Genomic DNA, 17,319 nt, shown 5'->3' on the forward strand with positions numbered 1-17,319 from the left:
GATAACATTATTAGATGTTTTAATCTACACTGTGTCAGTTTTAGAAATACATTTAATGCCTCTATGAAAAAGAAAATAATAATTTGAAAATAGAAGTGTAATCCTAATTTTATACATAATTTCTATCTCTGAACTTGTTATAGGATTTTTAATCATATTGAAAAATTTCGCCTTTACTAAATGTGATATATTTGATGATAAAAGTGATCAACATTTAAATGATTAATTTCTCAGAGTGTAAAAGACAAGGCAGTTTGATCCAATCTGAACCGCACATCTGTGAGAAATTAATATGTTTAAAATGAAGCCTTGGCTGCCATCTTCATTAACATTAATACAGAATCAATAGCATGACTATCATTACCGAGACAGAGGTGAACCCTTCTGCTGGTTTCTAGCTGTTAGTTAGGGTGTGGTATTAGATTACAGTGCAACCCCATCCCAGACACTTCAGGGTGGTCACACAGACCACTGACGCCAACAGAACAGGTCTCAGGGGTTTATCAGAGTATTCCTGAGCTAACAGATCAATGTGAGATTCAAATGGAAGAAATGATGTGCAATTGTGCTCATATATGTTCCTATATCTACATGTATAGGCCTAATGTGTTACAGTGGAAATGGGTCAAGTACCCACATAGATTTTGCTACTTCATGTATATCATGGTAGATAGTTGCGTAACCGGGGTTCAAGAAAAACAAGAATTATTTACCAATGGGGTAAGAAAAATAAACTTTTTTTTCCCACTTTAGGATTAGGTTTTTATTAATTAATCTAACTAGGCTAAGTTTTATTTTTGCTTTAAGCAAAAGCCTCACTAAATTTGTTTGATTTTTCTTTTATCTTACGTCATTTTTTTTTTCTCAAGTATTTTGTTTTACCGATGTTTATTACTGGAAAAGTAGACAAAAATACTAGAAAAATATTTTTGCAGTGTTTTAACCAGCCTGATCTCATGACAATTACATTGCAACATTTTTGCAAAATGACATTACACAATTCATTGCACGAATCGCGGCAGTTCTGAGATGAAATGTCCACTGAACGGTGCTAAAAGCGAGTACATTTTTTTCCCAAACAGATGAGGTTTTTAAGGTTAATGCTTTATCGAGTTTTAAATCAACAAAAAAACGTACCTTCCTACCCTGAACCTTAAACTTAAACCTAACCGATAGTGTCAGAAAATGTGAGACGAAAAACTCAACCATGTCATTTTGTGGTGCTTCTATGTTTGTTGTTGGTTATGTAATGCAAACGTTAAAATGAGTCTTGCGCTGTTGTAAAAGTGTTCAGATGTCATAAGATAACACTGTGTGAGGACCAGTGCGAAACGTAAGTGATTATGAACTGATAATCTGCCATTTTACCCGTGATTTATGTGAAAAGTAATAAAAGTAGTTGTTGTTGTGGCGCCTCTAGTGTTCATTTCATCAGTAAACTGCTGCGATACCGATCCTCCACCAAATTTCATAGTGGGTGTGAGACACTGTGGCTTGAAGGCCTCTCCAGGTCTCCGTCTAACCATTAGATGACCAGGTGGAGGATCGGTGATGACCTGGGGGTGCTTCAGCAAGACTGGAATCGGGCAGATCCGTCTTGTTGTGGACGCATTAATCAAGACACGTACAAGGTTATCCTGGAAGAAAACTTACTTCATTCTGCTCTGACAATGTTCCCCAACTCTGAGGATTGGTTTTTCCAGCAGGACAATGCTCCATGCCACACAGCCAGGTCAATCAAAGTGTGGATGGATGGCCAGCCCAATCTCCAGACCTGAACCCCATTGAAAACCTCTGGAATGTGATCAAGAGGAAGATGGATGGCCACAAGCCATTAAACAAAGCCGAGCTGATTGAATTTTTGCACCAGGCATGGCATAAAGTCACCCAACAGCAATGTGAAAGACAGGTAGAGAGCATGCCAAGACACATGAAAGCTGTGATTGAAAATCAGGGTTATTCCAGCAAATATTGATTTCTGAACTCTTCCTAAGTTAAAACATTAGTATTGTGTTTTTAAAAAATGAATATGAACTTGTTTTCTTTGTATTATTCAAGGTCTGAAAACACTGCATCTTTTTTTTTATTTTGACCAGTTGTCATTTTCTGCAATTAAATGCTCTAAATTGCAATATTTTTATTAGAAATTTGGGAGAAATATTGTCAGTACTTTATAGAATAAAACGAAAATGTTCATTTTACTCAAACATATACCTATAAATAGTAAATCCAGAGAAACTGATAATTTTGCAGTGATCACCATATATTTTCCATACACACACACACCAATAAGCCAAAATATTATGACCACCTGCCTTATATGCTGTTGGTCCTCAGTGTGCCTCCAAAACAGCACTGACTCGCCGAGGCATGGACTCTACAAGACCCCTGAAGATGTCCTGTGGTATCTGGCACCAAGACATTAGCAGCAGATCCTTCAAGTCCTGTAAGTTGCGAGGTCGAGCCACCATGGATCGGACTTGTTGGTCCAGCACTTCCCGCAGATGCTCAATTGGATTGAGATCTGGGGAAATTTGAGGCCAGGGCAACACCTTGAACTCTTCATCATGTTCTTCAAACCATTCCCAAACAATATGTGCAGTGTGGCAGGGCATATTATCCTGCTGAAAGAGGCCACTGCCATCAGGGAATACCATTGCCATCAAGGGGTGTACCTGGTAGGCAACGACGTTTAGTTAGGTGCCACGTGTCAAATTGACATCCACATGAATGGCTGGACCCAGGGTTTCCCAGCAGAACATTTCTCAAAGCATCACACTCCCTCCGCTGGCTTGTCATCTTCCCACAGTGCATCCTGGTGCCATCACTTCCCCAGGTAAACACCGCACACGTACACGGCCGTCTACGTGATGTTAAAGAAAACAGGACTCATCTGAACTTCTTCCACTGCTCCAAGGTCCAGTTCTGATGCTCGTGTGCCCATTGTAGGTGCTTTTGACAGTGGACAGGGGTCATCATGGACGCAGCCCATACACAGCAGGGTACGATACCCTGTGTGTTGTGACACATTCCTTCTGTAACCATCATTACATTTTTCTGTGACTTGTGCCACAGTAGACCTTCTGTCGGTTCGGACCAGACGGGATAGCCTTTGTTGCCCTCGTGCATTGATGAGCCTTGTGCACCCAGCACCCTGTTGCCGGTTTGTGGTTTGTACCTCCTCGGACCACTGCCAGAAGGTACTCACCACTGCTGACTGGGAGCACCCCACAAGCCTTGCCGTTTCAGAGATGCTCTGACCCAGTTGACTGGCCATAACAATTTGGCCCTTGTCAAAGTCGCTCAGGTCTTTACTCCTGCCCATTTCTCCTGCATTCAACACGTTGACTATGTGAACTGATTGTTCGCTTACCATGTAATCAACACAGACCTTGACATGTGGCCTTGTTAGGAGATGATCAATTTTATTCGCTTCACCTGTAAGTGGTCATAATGTTTTGGCTCATCAGTGTATGCACTGATATACACCTTTTTTTCGATCCAATTTAAACGATCATACCACCCCTAACAGTAATTCTCATGATAGGTGTGTTTTGTGTTTTACAGATGGGAGGAGGAGCTGTCGAGAAGAGAACAGATGGAGTCAATGGTACAGACGCTGCAGGAGGTGAGCTCACCTGCACACGAGCTGCCTAGACTTTCACACTGTAAACGTGAAGACAATTAGTTTTGGCATTTCTATGATCTATGTTGTACACTTTGTAACCTTTTAGTATGAACTCATGCTCATATTGCAGAAAACTGTCATTATACAGTTCAAGGGACCATATTCTACTCTAACATTTCATTTTGTTCCCCTGAAGTCATAATTTCAACCTGGTCTCATAATGATTTTTACGTATCACAGCATTTTACTGGTGAAATAAACATCAACAATTACTTTTATTAACTTTCACACAAATATTATGAGTAAAACGTCAGATTATCAGTTTATAAACACTTACTTTTCGCCCTGTTCCTCAAACAATGCTATTTTATTACATCAAAACACTTTTACTATAGCGCATGTTTGTATTACATAACCAACTACATTTACAAGCTTGTTCGAGCATGATCAAATTGCGCGGTAACTCAGCTGATAGAGCATTGCACTTGTGATGTAAAGGACCGGGGTACGAGTTCTGAAGAGCACGTGAGTAAACACGTGAGCCAAAAGTGTCATAGAAGCACCATAAAATGTTTCAGCAATTGTGTTTTTCATCTCACATTTGCTTTTTATGACACTATCGGTTAGGGTTAAGGTTTAGGGTTTAGGATAGTGAGATAGTTGTTGATTTAAAACTCAATTGGGAATTAATCTAAAATGTAACTAGTTTTTAGTGTCACACAGTGGACATTTCACCTCCGAACTGCCGCAATTTGTGTAATTAACCACGTAATATCATTTTGCAAGAATGTCGCCACAGCAACATCATTTTCATGTTATCAGGCTGCATAATTTCATTTTTCCTGTCCATTTTCCACCCTCTCTCAGACCCTTAGAATTAAACAAGGCTGTTTTTGCTACTGAACCCTTAAGACTTCTACATGTAAATGACCTCTGTTATGTAATTCACACTTAAGTTCATCCATGGCAGACCAAGCTGCTGAATGCTTAATAGGTGTTTATATGTAAATGCATGTGGCTTGTTTAGGAAATGTGTAGTACTTTTCTAATAGATCAGACTTACAATTTTGCTTGCCAAAACATCCCATAGACTTACATTAAAGAAGGAACCCAAGCCATATGAGTACACATAGGCTATAGCTAAGCTAAAATATATGACGAGTCACTTCCCACACATCTGATCAGAGCAAATATAAACTACTGTGCACTACCTCCAACAATCTGGGTCAGTGCTTCAAATGGGATATATTTAAGCGTTGAAGTGTTTAAACATAACATCATAACTGACCCGTTTATAGTGGAGCAACGGAGCAAGAGTTTCCGTTTCCTAGACAGCTTTACAAGACACATGAAACCAGTACAGTTATGCAGGACATCAATTCCCTGGGTCAATGGTCAATTATTGTTTGACTGTAGAATGCTGGAATTGACCAATCAGAATCAAGTAATCCAGTAATAACCCATGAAATAACCCATGTTAGTTCCAGACTTCTTAAATCTGCCCCAGAAATCTGCTGCAGGTTTGAAGAGCCGCCCTGCTGTTCAGCACTGATGCAGCGAGAAATCAATAAATGCCTGCATCTGTGTTTGTGTTGGATTATGGGTCAGCAAAACCGCCAAGGAGAGAAGCTTCCCCAGAGAGTGTTAACATGCTCCGATCGCAGCCTGCTATTTAAATTCTGCCCAGAGCTGTATGGATTTCCTCTCCAAACTTCACCATCACCTCTGTAGGGATTAGATTAGATTGGAGAGCGTGTGTTGTGTTCAGTCAATAGAAGGCACAGGTTGGGCTGATCAAAATTTATAATTGTGCTCTGCTGGAACCATGTGCTGATAGTGCTGTTAAAAAACATGACCATCTAGACAGACAGACAGATAGATAGATAATAAGATGTCATCACATACAGTCTGTTTAATGTCATAATATGTTGTTTGCATGTGTGTTCTTGTGTTTTCAGAACGTCCAGGAGTCTGAAGCGATTCAGGACGAGTTGAACGAGAAGGTAGAAAGACTGAAAGCTGAACTGGTGGTCTTCAAGAGTCTCATGAGTGATGTGAGTGTTTCCTATATTTATCTTAAAATGTGCCTACATTTTGTATTGTTTCATGCATTTATTATTGAATTTATTGTTTTTAAGTTTATACAACATTTCAGTTAAATATTGGTCTTGTTTTATTGTAAATAGACAGAAATGTGTTTTCAGAAGGGATGTAGAAACTATTTTAAAAGTAGCACATTGCTGCTTTTTATTCTTTTATATTTGAGTATATTTTATATACATATATTTCATTATTTACAAGTATTATTATTGTTATTATTATTATTAAATGTAAATATGAATATAGACATTTCTAAAAGACTACTACAATTAGGGATGCAGTAATATAGAAATTTTAGCCTAGACACTAATGGATCATTTCAGTTTTATGTTAACTGATGACCAATATGATGACCAAATATGATTTTATACAGTTTGCCTGTTTTTTTTTTTTTAACAAAAATACACACTAAAATCACACAAAGAAATGATATGCTGCAAGTGAAATCAGGCATCAAAATATTTGGTAACATTTTATTTCAAGGGTCCACAATAATGCACTAGTTAAGCATACTAGTTAGTCAAAACTAGTTAGAAAGAAATTAAATAATGCTCAATTTCAGAGATCCATCTTAAATCAGGTTTTCTAAACAATATTAAGCTAGCAATTAAAACTAATTGTAATCAGTATTGGCTTTACAAATCTGTTACTACTAAATTAATAAATTCATTTAGAATAGACAACTTGACTTCCTGTTCTAAAGTGAAAGTTTTTGCACTTAATAGGTGGTATAAGTTTTTAAAACTATATTAACCCTTTAAGCTTTGAAGGTGTTTTTAAAGATTTCCTGTTTCAGTGGCTTACCCAAAATTAAAGGATTATTACTCGACAAATAAAAAAAAAAAACAAGGAGGGCCAAGTGTTTGGTATCATTGTAAAGAAAACTTTTCACATTTTTTTCCCCCCTTTTTCTCCCAATTTGGAATGCCCAATGTGCTTTTAAGTTCTCGTGGTCGTGTAGTGATTCGCCTCAGTCCGGGTGGTGGAGGATGAACCCCAGTTGCCTCCGCGTCTGAGACTGTCAACCTGCGCATCTTATCACGTGGCTTGTTGAGCGCATTGCCACGGAGACATAGTGCGTGTGGAGGCTTCAAGCCATCCACCACGGCAACCACGCTCACCATGCTCACCACGCTCACCACGAGCCCCACCGAGAATGAACCACATACGACCACAAGGAGTTTACCCCATGTGACTCTACCCTCCCTAGCAACCAGGCCAATTTGGTTGCTAAGGAGACCTGGCTGGAGTCACTCAGCATGCCCTGGAACGCTAGTGAGCTAGTGAACTCCAGGGGTGGTAGCCAGCGTATTTTACCACTGAGCTACCCAGGCCCCCCAACTTTTCATATTTTTAATTATATAGATTATGATAAATTCTGAGACTCACAAAAATCACACACACAAAAAAAGCCAAAAATTAACATTTTTTCTTATTTTTCTAATTTGACAATATAAATTTCAGGGTGTAAATAAGGTGGCTCCAAAAAACTGCTTTTGTTTTGTTCCCAATCCTGTCAACTGTACGTGAGTATCAATTTTATGTTGATACATCAAAGCAATCAAAAGTTATAGCATTACAAAATAATTTATCCTAGTGTCCAAAAATGTCTCCATGTGTCCAAAAGCCTCTCCAAACAAATAAAACATCATAATTGTACATAAGATCTAATTACACATGCAAATACAACAATGACTAAAGGTATGCTCTCTCTCCAAAGTATGCAGGCATGAGTAACAAGATCTCATTCAGTTCCATTCCATGTCATGAACTTGCGCCATCTAGTGGTGGTCAAATATAATTACAGTGAACAATCCTCTCTGCCCATATTTGGATGACTTCCACCTGGTTGCAGTGATCTGAATCCTAATACGATTCAATGACACTGGACAACGTACTTCATCATTTCCGATAGTCATCTGATCCCTGAACGTGTTTTTAGCTAGATAGCACATTATGTATAATGATCTATGCATCCAGTTACGTTGTGTGTGGGCTCGTTTCAAAGATATTCACCTTCTCTAAGTAACGGTATGTGATATTTTATGTTCTGTTTATTTTTGTTGATGTTATAAATGAAAACGTGGCAAATAAGCAACACCTGATAACATGTAACATGTATGTCAAAGACATATACTTAGCTATTACTCACTATATTTTTGTTAGTGGGTAAAAAAATGAGGCTGGTTGTATTCTACTCTTTGAGAGTTTTCCAGCGACATATGACATGTGGCTATTTGATCAGTTTGATGTTTTTACTGATTACAATAATATGTGCAGTGGAACATTTTTTATAAATTATCAAAATGGAACACTTCTGATTTATCTGCAAATTTCAAACACTTGTTCAGTTTTGGTCATAATGCCTACATGCATTGTAAAGTACAGCTTCTAAGCTTTCAAACGATGCCTATTTTGTGCTGGTCAAGACTGTAGTTATTAATATTTTGATCATTATTTTTTATTTTTTAATATTTTTGCAAGTCCATCGGTAAGAGGGTTAAGACTCTCATTAAGAAAAAATGACTAATTAGTATTGGTTTACTACATTGTTACTAATGAATTGCTAAAATCTTATAATGAAGACAATTTGACACACTTTTCTAAAGTAAAATATTTACTTACGCAAGTTAATAATTAGTTTAAGTTAAGACATTTATTAAGTGTTTACAATATTTGCAGAAAACTAAAAAAAAAGTTCAGAGAAATTTGCTGTCATTGAAACAGTGACTTTTTATTTTTTGAAATAAAAAAACTTGATAAGGTAAAACGTTCACTTATAGGGGGTCGAGTTGTCTTTAATGGAAGATTTAATTAATTTATTAGTAACAGCTTTGTAAATCCAATATTAATTAGACTTTTTTTTAATGGCTGTATATTGTTTAGTAAACTTGAAGTGTGATTTCTGAAATAGGGCATTAATTACATACTTTCTAAACAAAAACAAAGTGTTTAATAAGTTGTAAATTATGAAAAGATAGCCTTACTCTACATTCTGGTAAGTATTAATTACTAACTTATTCATGCTTAACTAATGCATTATTGTGGACCCTTAATATAAAGTGTTACCAAATATGGTAATGTACAGGTACAATATTAAAAAAAAAATGCAAATCTGTTTATTATTTTTGAGTTTGAATAGGAAAAACTGATATCTGACTTTTAACAATGCAACAAATACCCATACAGTCACCAATAAATTGTGCATACCTAATTACAGTTAGTGAAAATAGAGTACTATGGATAATGTTTTTACTACATCTGATAAGGATCTTAGTTTTTCAATCAGATCTTTATCAGTTTCATTCAGAACTTATTTGGCTGATATTCCCTTTAGCTGAAATACAAGCCTGAGAAAAATCACACACAAACACACACTCCTGCTTTGGGTCTCATTGTCTAGTCATGATCTTACACATATACACCTTCGATTTAGAACAGCTGACCTGCACAGTGAAGAATGAATAAACGGTTTATCCAGATGTCGTTTAGATTTAATCACGTTTATCATTAATCATCTTTGCCTTGGGATTCCATCACCTGTCAGCTAGTCATTCACACGAGTGCTACTGTGTTCCATTTAAATGGATGTATGTTTTGTTTTTGGAGCTATAAAAGTCACTCAGTATTGTCAACTGATGTAAAAATCGCTATTTATCATAAAGGGTGGCAAGAGGCCCTGTTCTAGAACTGTAGAGAATCTGAGGAAATTCCTGGACCTGAAAGTAAGAGACAATGTAAGACCTGATTTGTAAAACCTTGTTGTTGAGTTAACAGAAATGAATGAACAAAAGCAATTGCTATGATTCATTTGAGGATTGTTTAAAGAGATTTGCTTAATTTCCTTCTGTTTCTTAACACTAAATGTATTTTGAGTGAAAACAACACATTCTTCAAGACATCTTGGAGTGGAGGGGTGTCTAAGTCGCATCAGTTAACCATCTCAGGGTTCAGTGCTTGCCTCCTCTTTTCGATATAAAGCAAATGAGTCAGAACAATTGTTTCCCAAGAGATGTTTAGGCAAGATTAACCGCTCAAGTTTGTTGTGTGCCTGTGGATTTACCACAAGTCTAACTTGTTAGTCTTATCTGTGTTCAGTGACATTGATTTATGACTGATGTGTTAGTGTGTTTGTTTGTAGCTTATAATTGATGCTTCGCATGAAATTAATTAAAGGAACATTCAAGGTTCAACACACTATCTACAACATTTGTGACATGTTGATAACCACAGAAACATTTTCAACTCTTTTTTTGTTTGTTTTATAAGTAAATATTGCAGTTACAGTAATGTACTTGCAGTGGAAGTAAACAGTGCTATGATTTTTACAGGTTTAAAAGCATAAATATGAAGCTTGTGTTTTTGGTAACACACATGAGCTCTTCCTTTATTGTTTGTAACTGTAAAGTTGACTTAAATGTGTTTGTGGAGGAATTACTGTTCTAGGTGGATGAACTTCTAGTTATTCATCACTGAAGAAATTCTCTCTCTCTCTCTCTCTCTCTCTCTCTCTATACATAAAAAAAATCTTTATTGAAAAATTGCATTTGTCATGCTAAATTTACTTTGTTTACCAGCTTTACATGGTCATGACACAAGTTGAAATATTGCATTTTAACTTTGCACAGGAAAGGTATCAGGTAGTGCGAACAAAACCCAATCACAGATCAGGGTAAAACCAAACTTAAAAAAAAAAAAAAAAAGCTGTGCCAAAAACAAACAAAACTGTAAAATGCACAGGAAAACAGCGAACGAGTCTCAACTTGACAAAATGGAGGAGGAGCATAGTGTCCGACACAACAGAAACCAACAAGCAACAAAAAAATCCAAATAAGGGGGAGAGGGCAGACAAAACAATCAAGGGTGGGGCTGGTGGAACAGTCCAGGACAGGCAAGGTGGAGCAGGAAGGCAGGGAGGGTGCCAGCAGGACAAACCAGGGAGGTTCTGACAGGACAGGCCAAAGGGGAGCCAATGAAGCAGGAAGACAGGGAACAAGCTAAGGGAGGGTAGGAGGGGAAACCAAGGGGATGGCTCCAGAGCAGGGATGATGTAGGGCCACACTGGGGCAGGAAGAGGATCAGGCTGCACTGGGGCTTAAAAAGGGTCAGGCTGCACCAGGATAGGGAGAGGGTCAAACCACACCAGGGCTGTGAAGGGCAGGCGCCTTCAGGGGAGCTGTAGCTTGACATGAAGTCTGAGCACCATGCCTCCTCCTCCTCTTCCCTCCTTATGGGCGGATCACCGTAGCAGGGCTTTCTGGGACACTGAGGCTTTATGAGCAGAGGCTGCCAAGATGAGACCATCTTGAATCGGGACAACAGAGACAGGCATCTCCTGAGCAGCAGCAGCAAGGGTAGGTGTTGTCCAGGAAGAGGTAGAGCATCCCCTCTTTCTCCAGCTTTGCCAAGCTGGCACCAGCCCTGCAGTAGGGACTGACAAAGCCTTGGGATGTGGGATAGTAAGAGATGGGGTCCCATTCCCCCAGTAGGAGCTCCGTCTCTTTAAGTTGGCAGACGTGGTTGACCACCTCCAGAAGGTCCAATTATTCTGGTCACCCAGGACATTGAGTCTCTGTGATTGGGAGAAAAAATTTGTATGAGGCTGGCCTTATAACTAGCCCCTGGACTGTATCGAGGAGTGACTGGGCGTACACCCCAAAAGGGTGATAGCCCTGATGGCAATAACGCAGCCTGCTGGCCAGGGACAAGTCTTTCGAGACATACCCCTGCCGGACCGGTGCTGGGTGCAAAAAAAGAGCCATGGTTTGGAGTAACTGTCTGCAGGAACAAATAAACATACCCACGGTTGTGCAAAACAAGAAAGAAAACTGAACTTGACCAAGGCGGAGACAAAAAACTAAGGGAGCAAAACAGAAACCACTAAAAAAACAAAAACAATCAGAAGTTAGTGACCGACAGACAGAGCAAGACCCAGGGTACACAAAGAAATGGAATAGCACTAGTAATATTCATAAAGGGAATATAAAGGGCAGGAAAAAAGGAGGGTAACAAGAAGGGCAGGTGGGTCAGATGAACTAAAAATTGACTAGATGACAAGGCAAATGAGGAGCGGGGCCAAGACACAACAGAGAGCACAGGGGGAGAAAAAGACACACAAGGGCAAAAACAAAGGAAGAACACAGGTGACAGTATCCTGAGTGCTGGGATCCTGAAAAAAATGTTTGCAATTTTATCACACTAGTCTCATATACAGTATAATGTTTGAGTCTTTAAGCTATACTCTCAAGACTCTTTATTTTATAGTATATAGCATACTTTATAGAGATCTGAGTTGAAATTATTTTTTTGACAATATGCCACAAATGCTGTCTACAGAGCTAAAAATATATTGAACCAAGAACATTCCTTTAAATTGATTTGCAGTGATCTTGTGGAATAATGAGGTTTTAAAGAGAATTAAATTTCTCGGTTTTACTTTTTTTTTAGAGGCATGGGAATGAAAAGCATCTGACGACTGCTGTTTTAAAACTACTGATATTCATAATCCAGGCTTGAAGACTCCAAGACAAACACATCTGAAAGAATCTGATAATATTGCAGTTATTACATTTTCTTTCCAGCATCATAAACCCATTGTTTGTATAGAGTTGATTTTTTTATTTTTTTATTTGCTCACACTGGGGTTTAATCTTTGTTTAGCAAATGTCCGACCTGGACTCAAAGATTCAGGAGAAGGCCATGAAGGTGGACATGGACATCTGCAGGAGGATTGACATCACAGCCAAACTGTGTGACGTAGCTCAGCAGCGGAACTCAGAAGACATGTCCAAGATGTTCAACGTCAGTCCATCCAGAGCGCCAGCAGACAGAGTGAGTACCACACATACAATAAATGCAAACATCCACAGGTCATTGTTATTTAGTATCTGAACTCTTTTGTAACATTTGTGTTGTAATCGTATTTATTTCTATAAACGACTTTCACATATATGATCTGGTCAGGCCTTATTAACTATAACCTGATTATTTACAGAACGGCAAGAAAATTTGCAGGATGCCTAACAGCTTGGAAAACAAGAGCTAAAGTTAGCCATTGCTCAGTGAGGGATTTGGGATTTAAATTTGTTTTAATCATATTTTGAAATTCTGATAGTATCATATTGATTTCTGTAGTTTTATCAAAAAGAATGAAATGTTTTAGAGTGAGAAAAACCAACTAAAACCTACCAAACATCATAGAACTCATCAAATCAATTGCTAATACTGTTGTTTTCTTCAAATGATGGAGCCACTTCCTGGAGGATGATGTCATCAAGGTACTGGCTTTTGTTAAAGGGATATTACAAAATACTAACAGGTTATATTTACAGACTTTGGCAAAACCTAGAAATTGATTGCCAAGTGACAATTAAAAAAATATTCCAAAGAAAACATGTTTAGTTTGAAACATTTTGATAAGCAGATGAAAAAAATTAAGAAACAAACGGTAAAAAAAGTTTTTCATTTTAGAAGTCAGTGTACAGCACCAGGGGCATAACGGTGACATTCATCAAAGTAGTGAAATTATTACAGTTTCACCCCTATGTTCACTAAGTTGTGATTAAAGAAAACTAACTAAGCCTAGATAGGTAAAGTTTGTCAAGATGTGTTGGCTTGACAAAGCCTTTTCTGAAAGTTAAAACTATTTTTTACATTTTTTTTTAATTTTATTTTTATTGAAGGTTATAGATAGATTTTTGACCGTTCAAACTGAACTGAATTGAACGTTCTGTCAATGTAAGGCTATGGGATTTTGTAGATTTTTGATTGTCTGCTACAGGAAAACCATAAGTCTGATCATTTAGAAAAGATACAGCAACCTGAGTCAGAACAGTCTGAGGGTCTGTACCAATTTTGGTGGATTTAGCTTGAAAGCTCTTAGAGAAGTTGTAGTCAGAATTTTTGGTCATTGTTTATAGATTTTAAAAAGTTTGTCAAGCCAACATAATGATTTCCAACTTTAAAAAATTGTGAGTTTAATATTTTATTTAATGTAAATGAACACTGATCAGTGAAATGTAACACAATTGTAATATACTGTACAGACCCACAAATATATATGGTGTATGAGGCAAATTTGTCTCTTTGCACTTGCTTTTATTTTCCAAGTTTTTCTTTGTATGTCTTTGTATAAGTATTTTAGTTGTCATGGGATGTATTGTGTTTGATGTTGAAATGGGAATCTCTGTACAGCACTTTGGTCCATTCTTGTGGTTTTGAAAGTGCTCTATAAATAAAAGTTGAGTTGAAATATACACAGAAATACTGCTGATGCAAGATCTTTCTCTGCTCTGCACACAAGGTTATTATATTTCACTTCGGGGAAACATGTAACATTCGAGGGACGCTGTATCCGGTTTGTGTTCATGGCTTTTTTCAAAGTGTCTCTATGGATTTGTGTATCTCAGATGGCTGTGGTGTGCAGAAAGAAGGAAAAGAAACCGTTATCTGATGAGGAAAGCTCTGAGATGGATGCAGATCCTAGCACCTCAGAAGACGACGTCCCCTTTAACATCACAGATGAGATGAAACGCATGCTCAACCAGCTGTGAGTCTCCACAACAACTAACAGCAGAAAACACAGCTCTCACAGGCCTTAAAAGAATAGTTCATCCAAAAATGAAGATGCTTGCATCATTTACTCACCTTCATGCCATCCTAGATGTGAATGACTTTCTTTCTTCCACAGAACACAAATGAAGGTTTTTAGAAGAATATCTCAGCTGTCCATAAAATTCGAATGTGGATGGGTACAAAAAAATTGAACTCTAAAAAGCACATATAGTCATCATAAAAGTACGACTCCAGTGGATTCATACGTATGTATGAATATATATGCTACTCTGTTTTTTGTATTTCACTCGTGAACTTGTGCATATGTCATGCGAGAGGCTGCGCGACCTCGACCCTCGTGAATTTTTAGTAAAAAAAAGTTTTAAACATTGATCTATTTCTTACACCCACTTAGCGTTTCACTTTAGAAGACAATTAATCCACTGGAGTCATATGGATTACTTTTATGCTGCTTTTATGTGCTTTTGGGAGCTTCAAAAATTTGGCACCCATTCACTTGCATTGTATAGACCTACAGAGCTGAAATATTCTTCCAAAAATATTTGTTTGTGTTCTGCTGAAGAAAGAAAGTCATACTCATCAGGGATGGCATGAGGGTGAGTAAATGATGAGAGAATTTTCATTTTGGGTGAACTATCCCTATAAAGGCAGATGTAGCTTTCAGCCTAAAGTCAGATATGCTATTGAGATTGTTTAGTTTCTGTGCGCTGAGTCCACCAAGTGGTGATGCAAAGAATTGCAGGTAGTGATGGGTGAAAATTATGTAATTATTTACTCATTCATGTAGTTCCAAATACTTTTTTTTTTTTTTTTTTTGTGCAACACATAAAGTACATTTTTGAAGAATCAGAGTTCACAGTGACCACGACTGTCACGTTCCTAAAAAGACAACAAAACACCATAAAAGTGCACAGAATTTTTTTTATGTTGGATTTACTTAAAATAAATACATAGCATTTTTGCATCACACTTTTTAAGTAAATTCAACTTGAAAATATTTGTTAGATATACACAGATGTATCAGTTCATTCGACTTTATTTACTTAAAAATGTATGTCTCATGAATAAGAGTTAGCAACTAATAGCAAGTTGTTTCAAATGAACATTTATATCACTGTTTCTACTTAATTTACTCGTCTCTAAAGAAAAAATAATTGAGGTCAAACATGAAACTTAATTCCCCAAAGAAGAGTACATAAAGCTGCACTTCAGCTATGCATATTCACATGCACAAAGAAAAATATCATGGATTGAACAGGATCCAAGTTGACCACTAATGGACCCTAATCACCCTAATGGTGACTACACAAAACATCTATTTACAGTAAAACAATTTCAATAATATAAAAAATAGCTAAAATCTCTATAAATTCTTAATAACAACTAATTAAATGCCCACATAAGTTCCTTTTGACCAAACAAACATGCTTAAATTATTCAAGCGCAAGGGCCTATGGGTATTCCCAATAACCTCAGATCTGTTCATGATTGTTTGAGTAAGTAGTACTTAAAGGAATATTCTGGGTTTCAATACAAGTTAAGCTCAGTCGAAAGTATTTGTGGCATAATGTTGATTACCACAAAAATGTATTTCGACTCGTCCCTCCTTTTATTTAAAAAAGCAAAAATCCTATCACCCCTGGAGTTCACGATTTCTAATCCATGGCGTGCTGAGTGACTCCAGTCAGGTCTCCCAAGAAACCAAATTGGCCCGGTTGCTAAGGAGGGTAGAGTCACATGGGGTAACCTCCTCGTGGTCGCTATAATGTGGTTTGCTCTTGGTGGGGCACGTGGTGAGTTGTGCGTGGATGCCATGAAGCCTCCACATGTGCTATGTCTCCGCGGTAACACGCTCAACAAGCCACGTGATAAGATGCGTGGATTGACAGTCTCCGACGCGGAGGCAACTGAGATTCGTCCTCCACCACCCAGATTGAGGTGAGTCACTACGCCACCACGAGGACTTAGAGCGCTTTGGGAATTGGGCATTCCATACTGGGGAGAAAAAAAATAAATAAATCTGGGTTCCAGTGAGGCACTTACAATGAAAGTAAATGGGGGTCCATTTTTTAATGTTAAAATACTCACTTTTTCAAAAGTATAACCAGAAGACATAAAGGATATGGGTGTAAATATGATTTTAATGTGATAAAATTTGCTTACAAATAATTTGTGTAAAGTTACAGCCAATTTTACAACTTCGTTACCATGACAATGTAATGTCAACAAACCCTTAAACAACTTTACAGCTCAAATAATACACAAGTTTTAACAGAAGAATAAATGCAAATGCTTTTATAAAATGATAAGCTTCACATTTCTGCTTTTAAACCCTCCAGAAATTGGCCACATTCACTTCCATTGTAAGTGCCTCAATGTAACATCGAGTTTTGCTTTTTTTTGCTTTTTTTTTAAGAAATGGAGGAATGAGTCGATTAATTTCAGTGTAATCAACATTATGCCACAAATGCTATCATACATTTCTTAGTAAAAGCTATTTATTTTTGTGTGTGCCATAGTCTATATGACTTGTGTGCTATACTCCAAGTCTTCTGAAGTCATATTTGTGAGAGGAACAGACCGCAATTTGTCATTATTCAATGAAAATCTTCCCCTCCACCACAGCTCACAAATCTGCGTCTGATGTTTTTGACGTCAAATGCCATAGGTTCTTGCAGGTGAATAATGACTTAAATTTCATATGGACTATTTGTATGTACTTCTATGGTGTTTTTTGACCTTTTTGGTCACTGTGTGCTCTCGTTGTATGGAAAAGAAAGTAGTGTAAACATTCCACTGAACTCCTATTTTGTTCCACGGAAGTAAGAATGTCATACATGTTTGAAACGACATGCAGTAAAGTTGACAGAGTTTTCATTTTGAGTAAATTATTCCCTTAAAACTGAAAACTCTATTTATCAGTTTAGTCATCATCTTTGATTAATTGAGTATGAGATTGTCACTTCTGGATTAAACCTTTAGTTTGCATCCTTGTTCGCTCTTTTGCTCTTTATTTG

General features: G+C 37.5%; 1 protein-coding gene across 3 annotated transcripts in view; it reads left to right on the forward strand.

Moving 5' to 3' along the window:
• LOC127426032 (intermediate filament family orphan 2-like) overlaps nucleotides 1-17,319 on the forward strand; it is a 49,419-nt gene that overhangs the window by 23,346 nt on the left and 8,754 nt on the right. For all 3 annotated transcript variants that reach the window (XR_007894732.1, XM_051672481.1, XM_051672482.1), the window contains exons 2-5: nucleotides 3,568-3,628; nucleotides 5,587-5,682; nucleotides 12,389-12,559; nucleotides 14,137-14,276. Coding sequence is in view for 2 of the 3 variants with exons in the window: in XM_051672481.1 (XP_051528441.1) it covers nucleotides 3,568-3,628; nucleotides 5,587-5,682; nucleotides 12,389-12,559; nucleotides 14,137-14,276 (468 nt within the window). In the remaining variant the exon portion in view is untranslated. The remainder of the gene's footprint in view (nucleotides 1-3,567; nucleotides 3,629-5,586; nucleotides 5,683-12,388; nucleotides 12,560-14,136; nucleotides 14,277-17,319) is intronic.

The sequence above is a fragment of the Myxocyprinus asiaticus genome, chromosome 35 (genome assembly GCF_019703515.2).
Source record: "Myxocyprinus asiaticus isolate MX2 ecotype Aquarium Trade chromosome 35, UBuf_Myxa_2, whole genome shotgun sequence".
Taxonomy (NCBI): Eukaryota; Metazoa; Chordata; class Actinopteri; order Cypriniformes; family Catostomidae; genus Myxocyprinus; species Myxocyprinus asiaticus.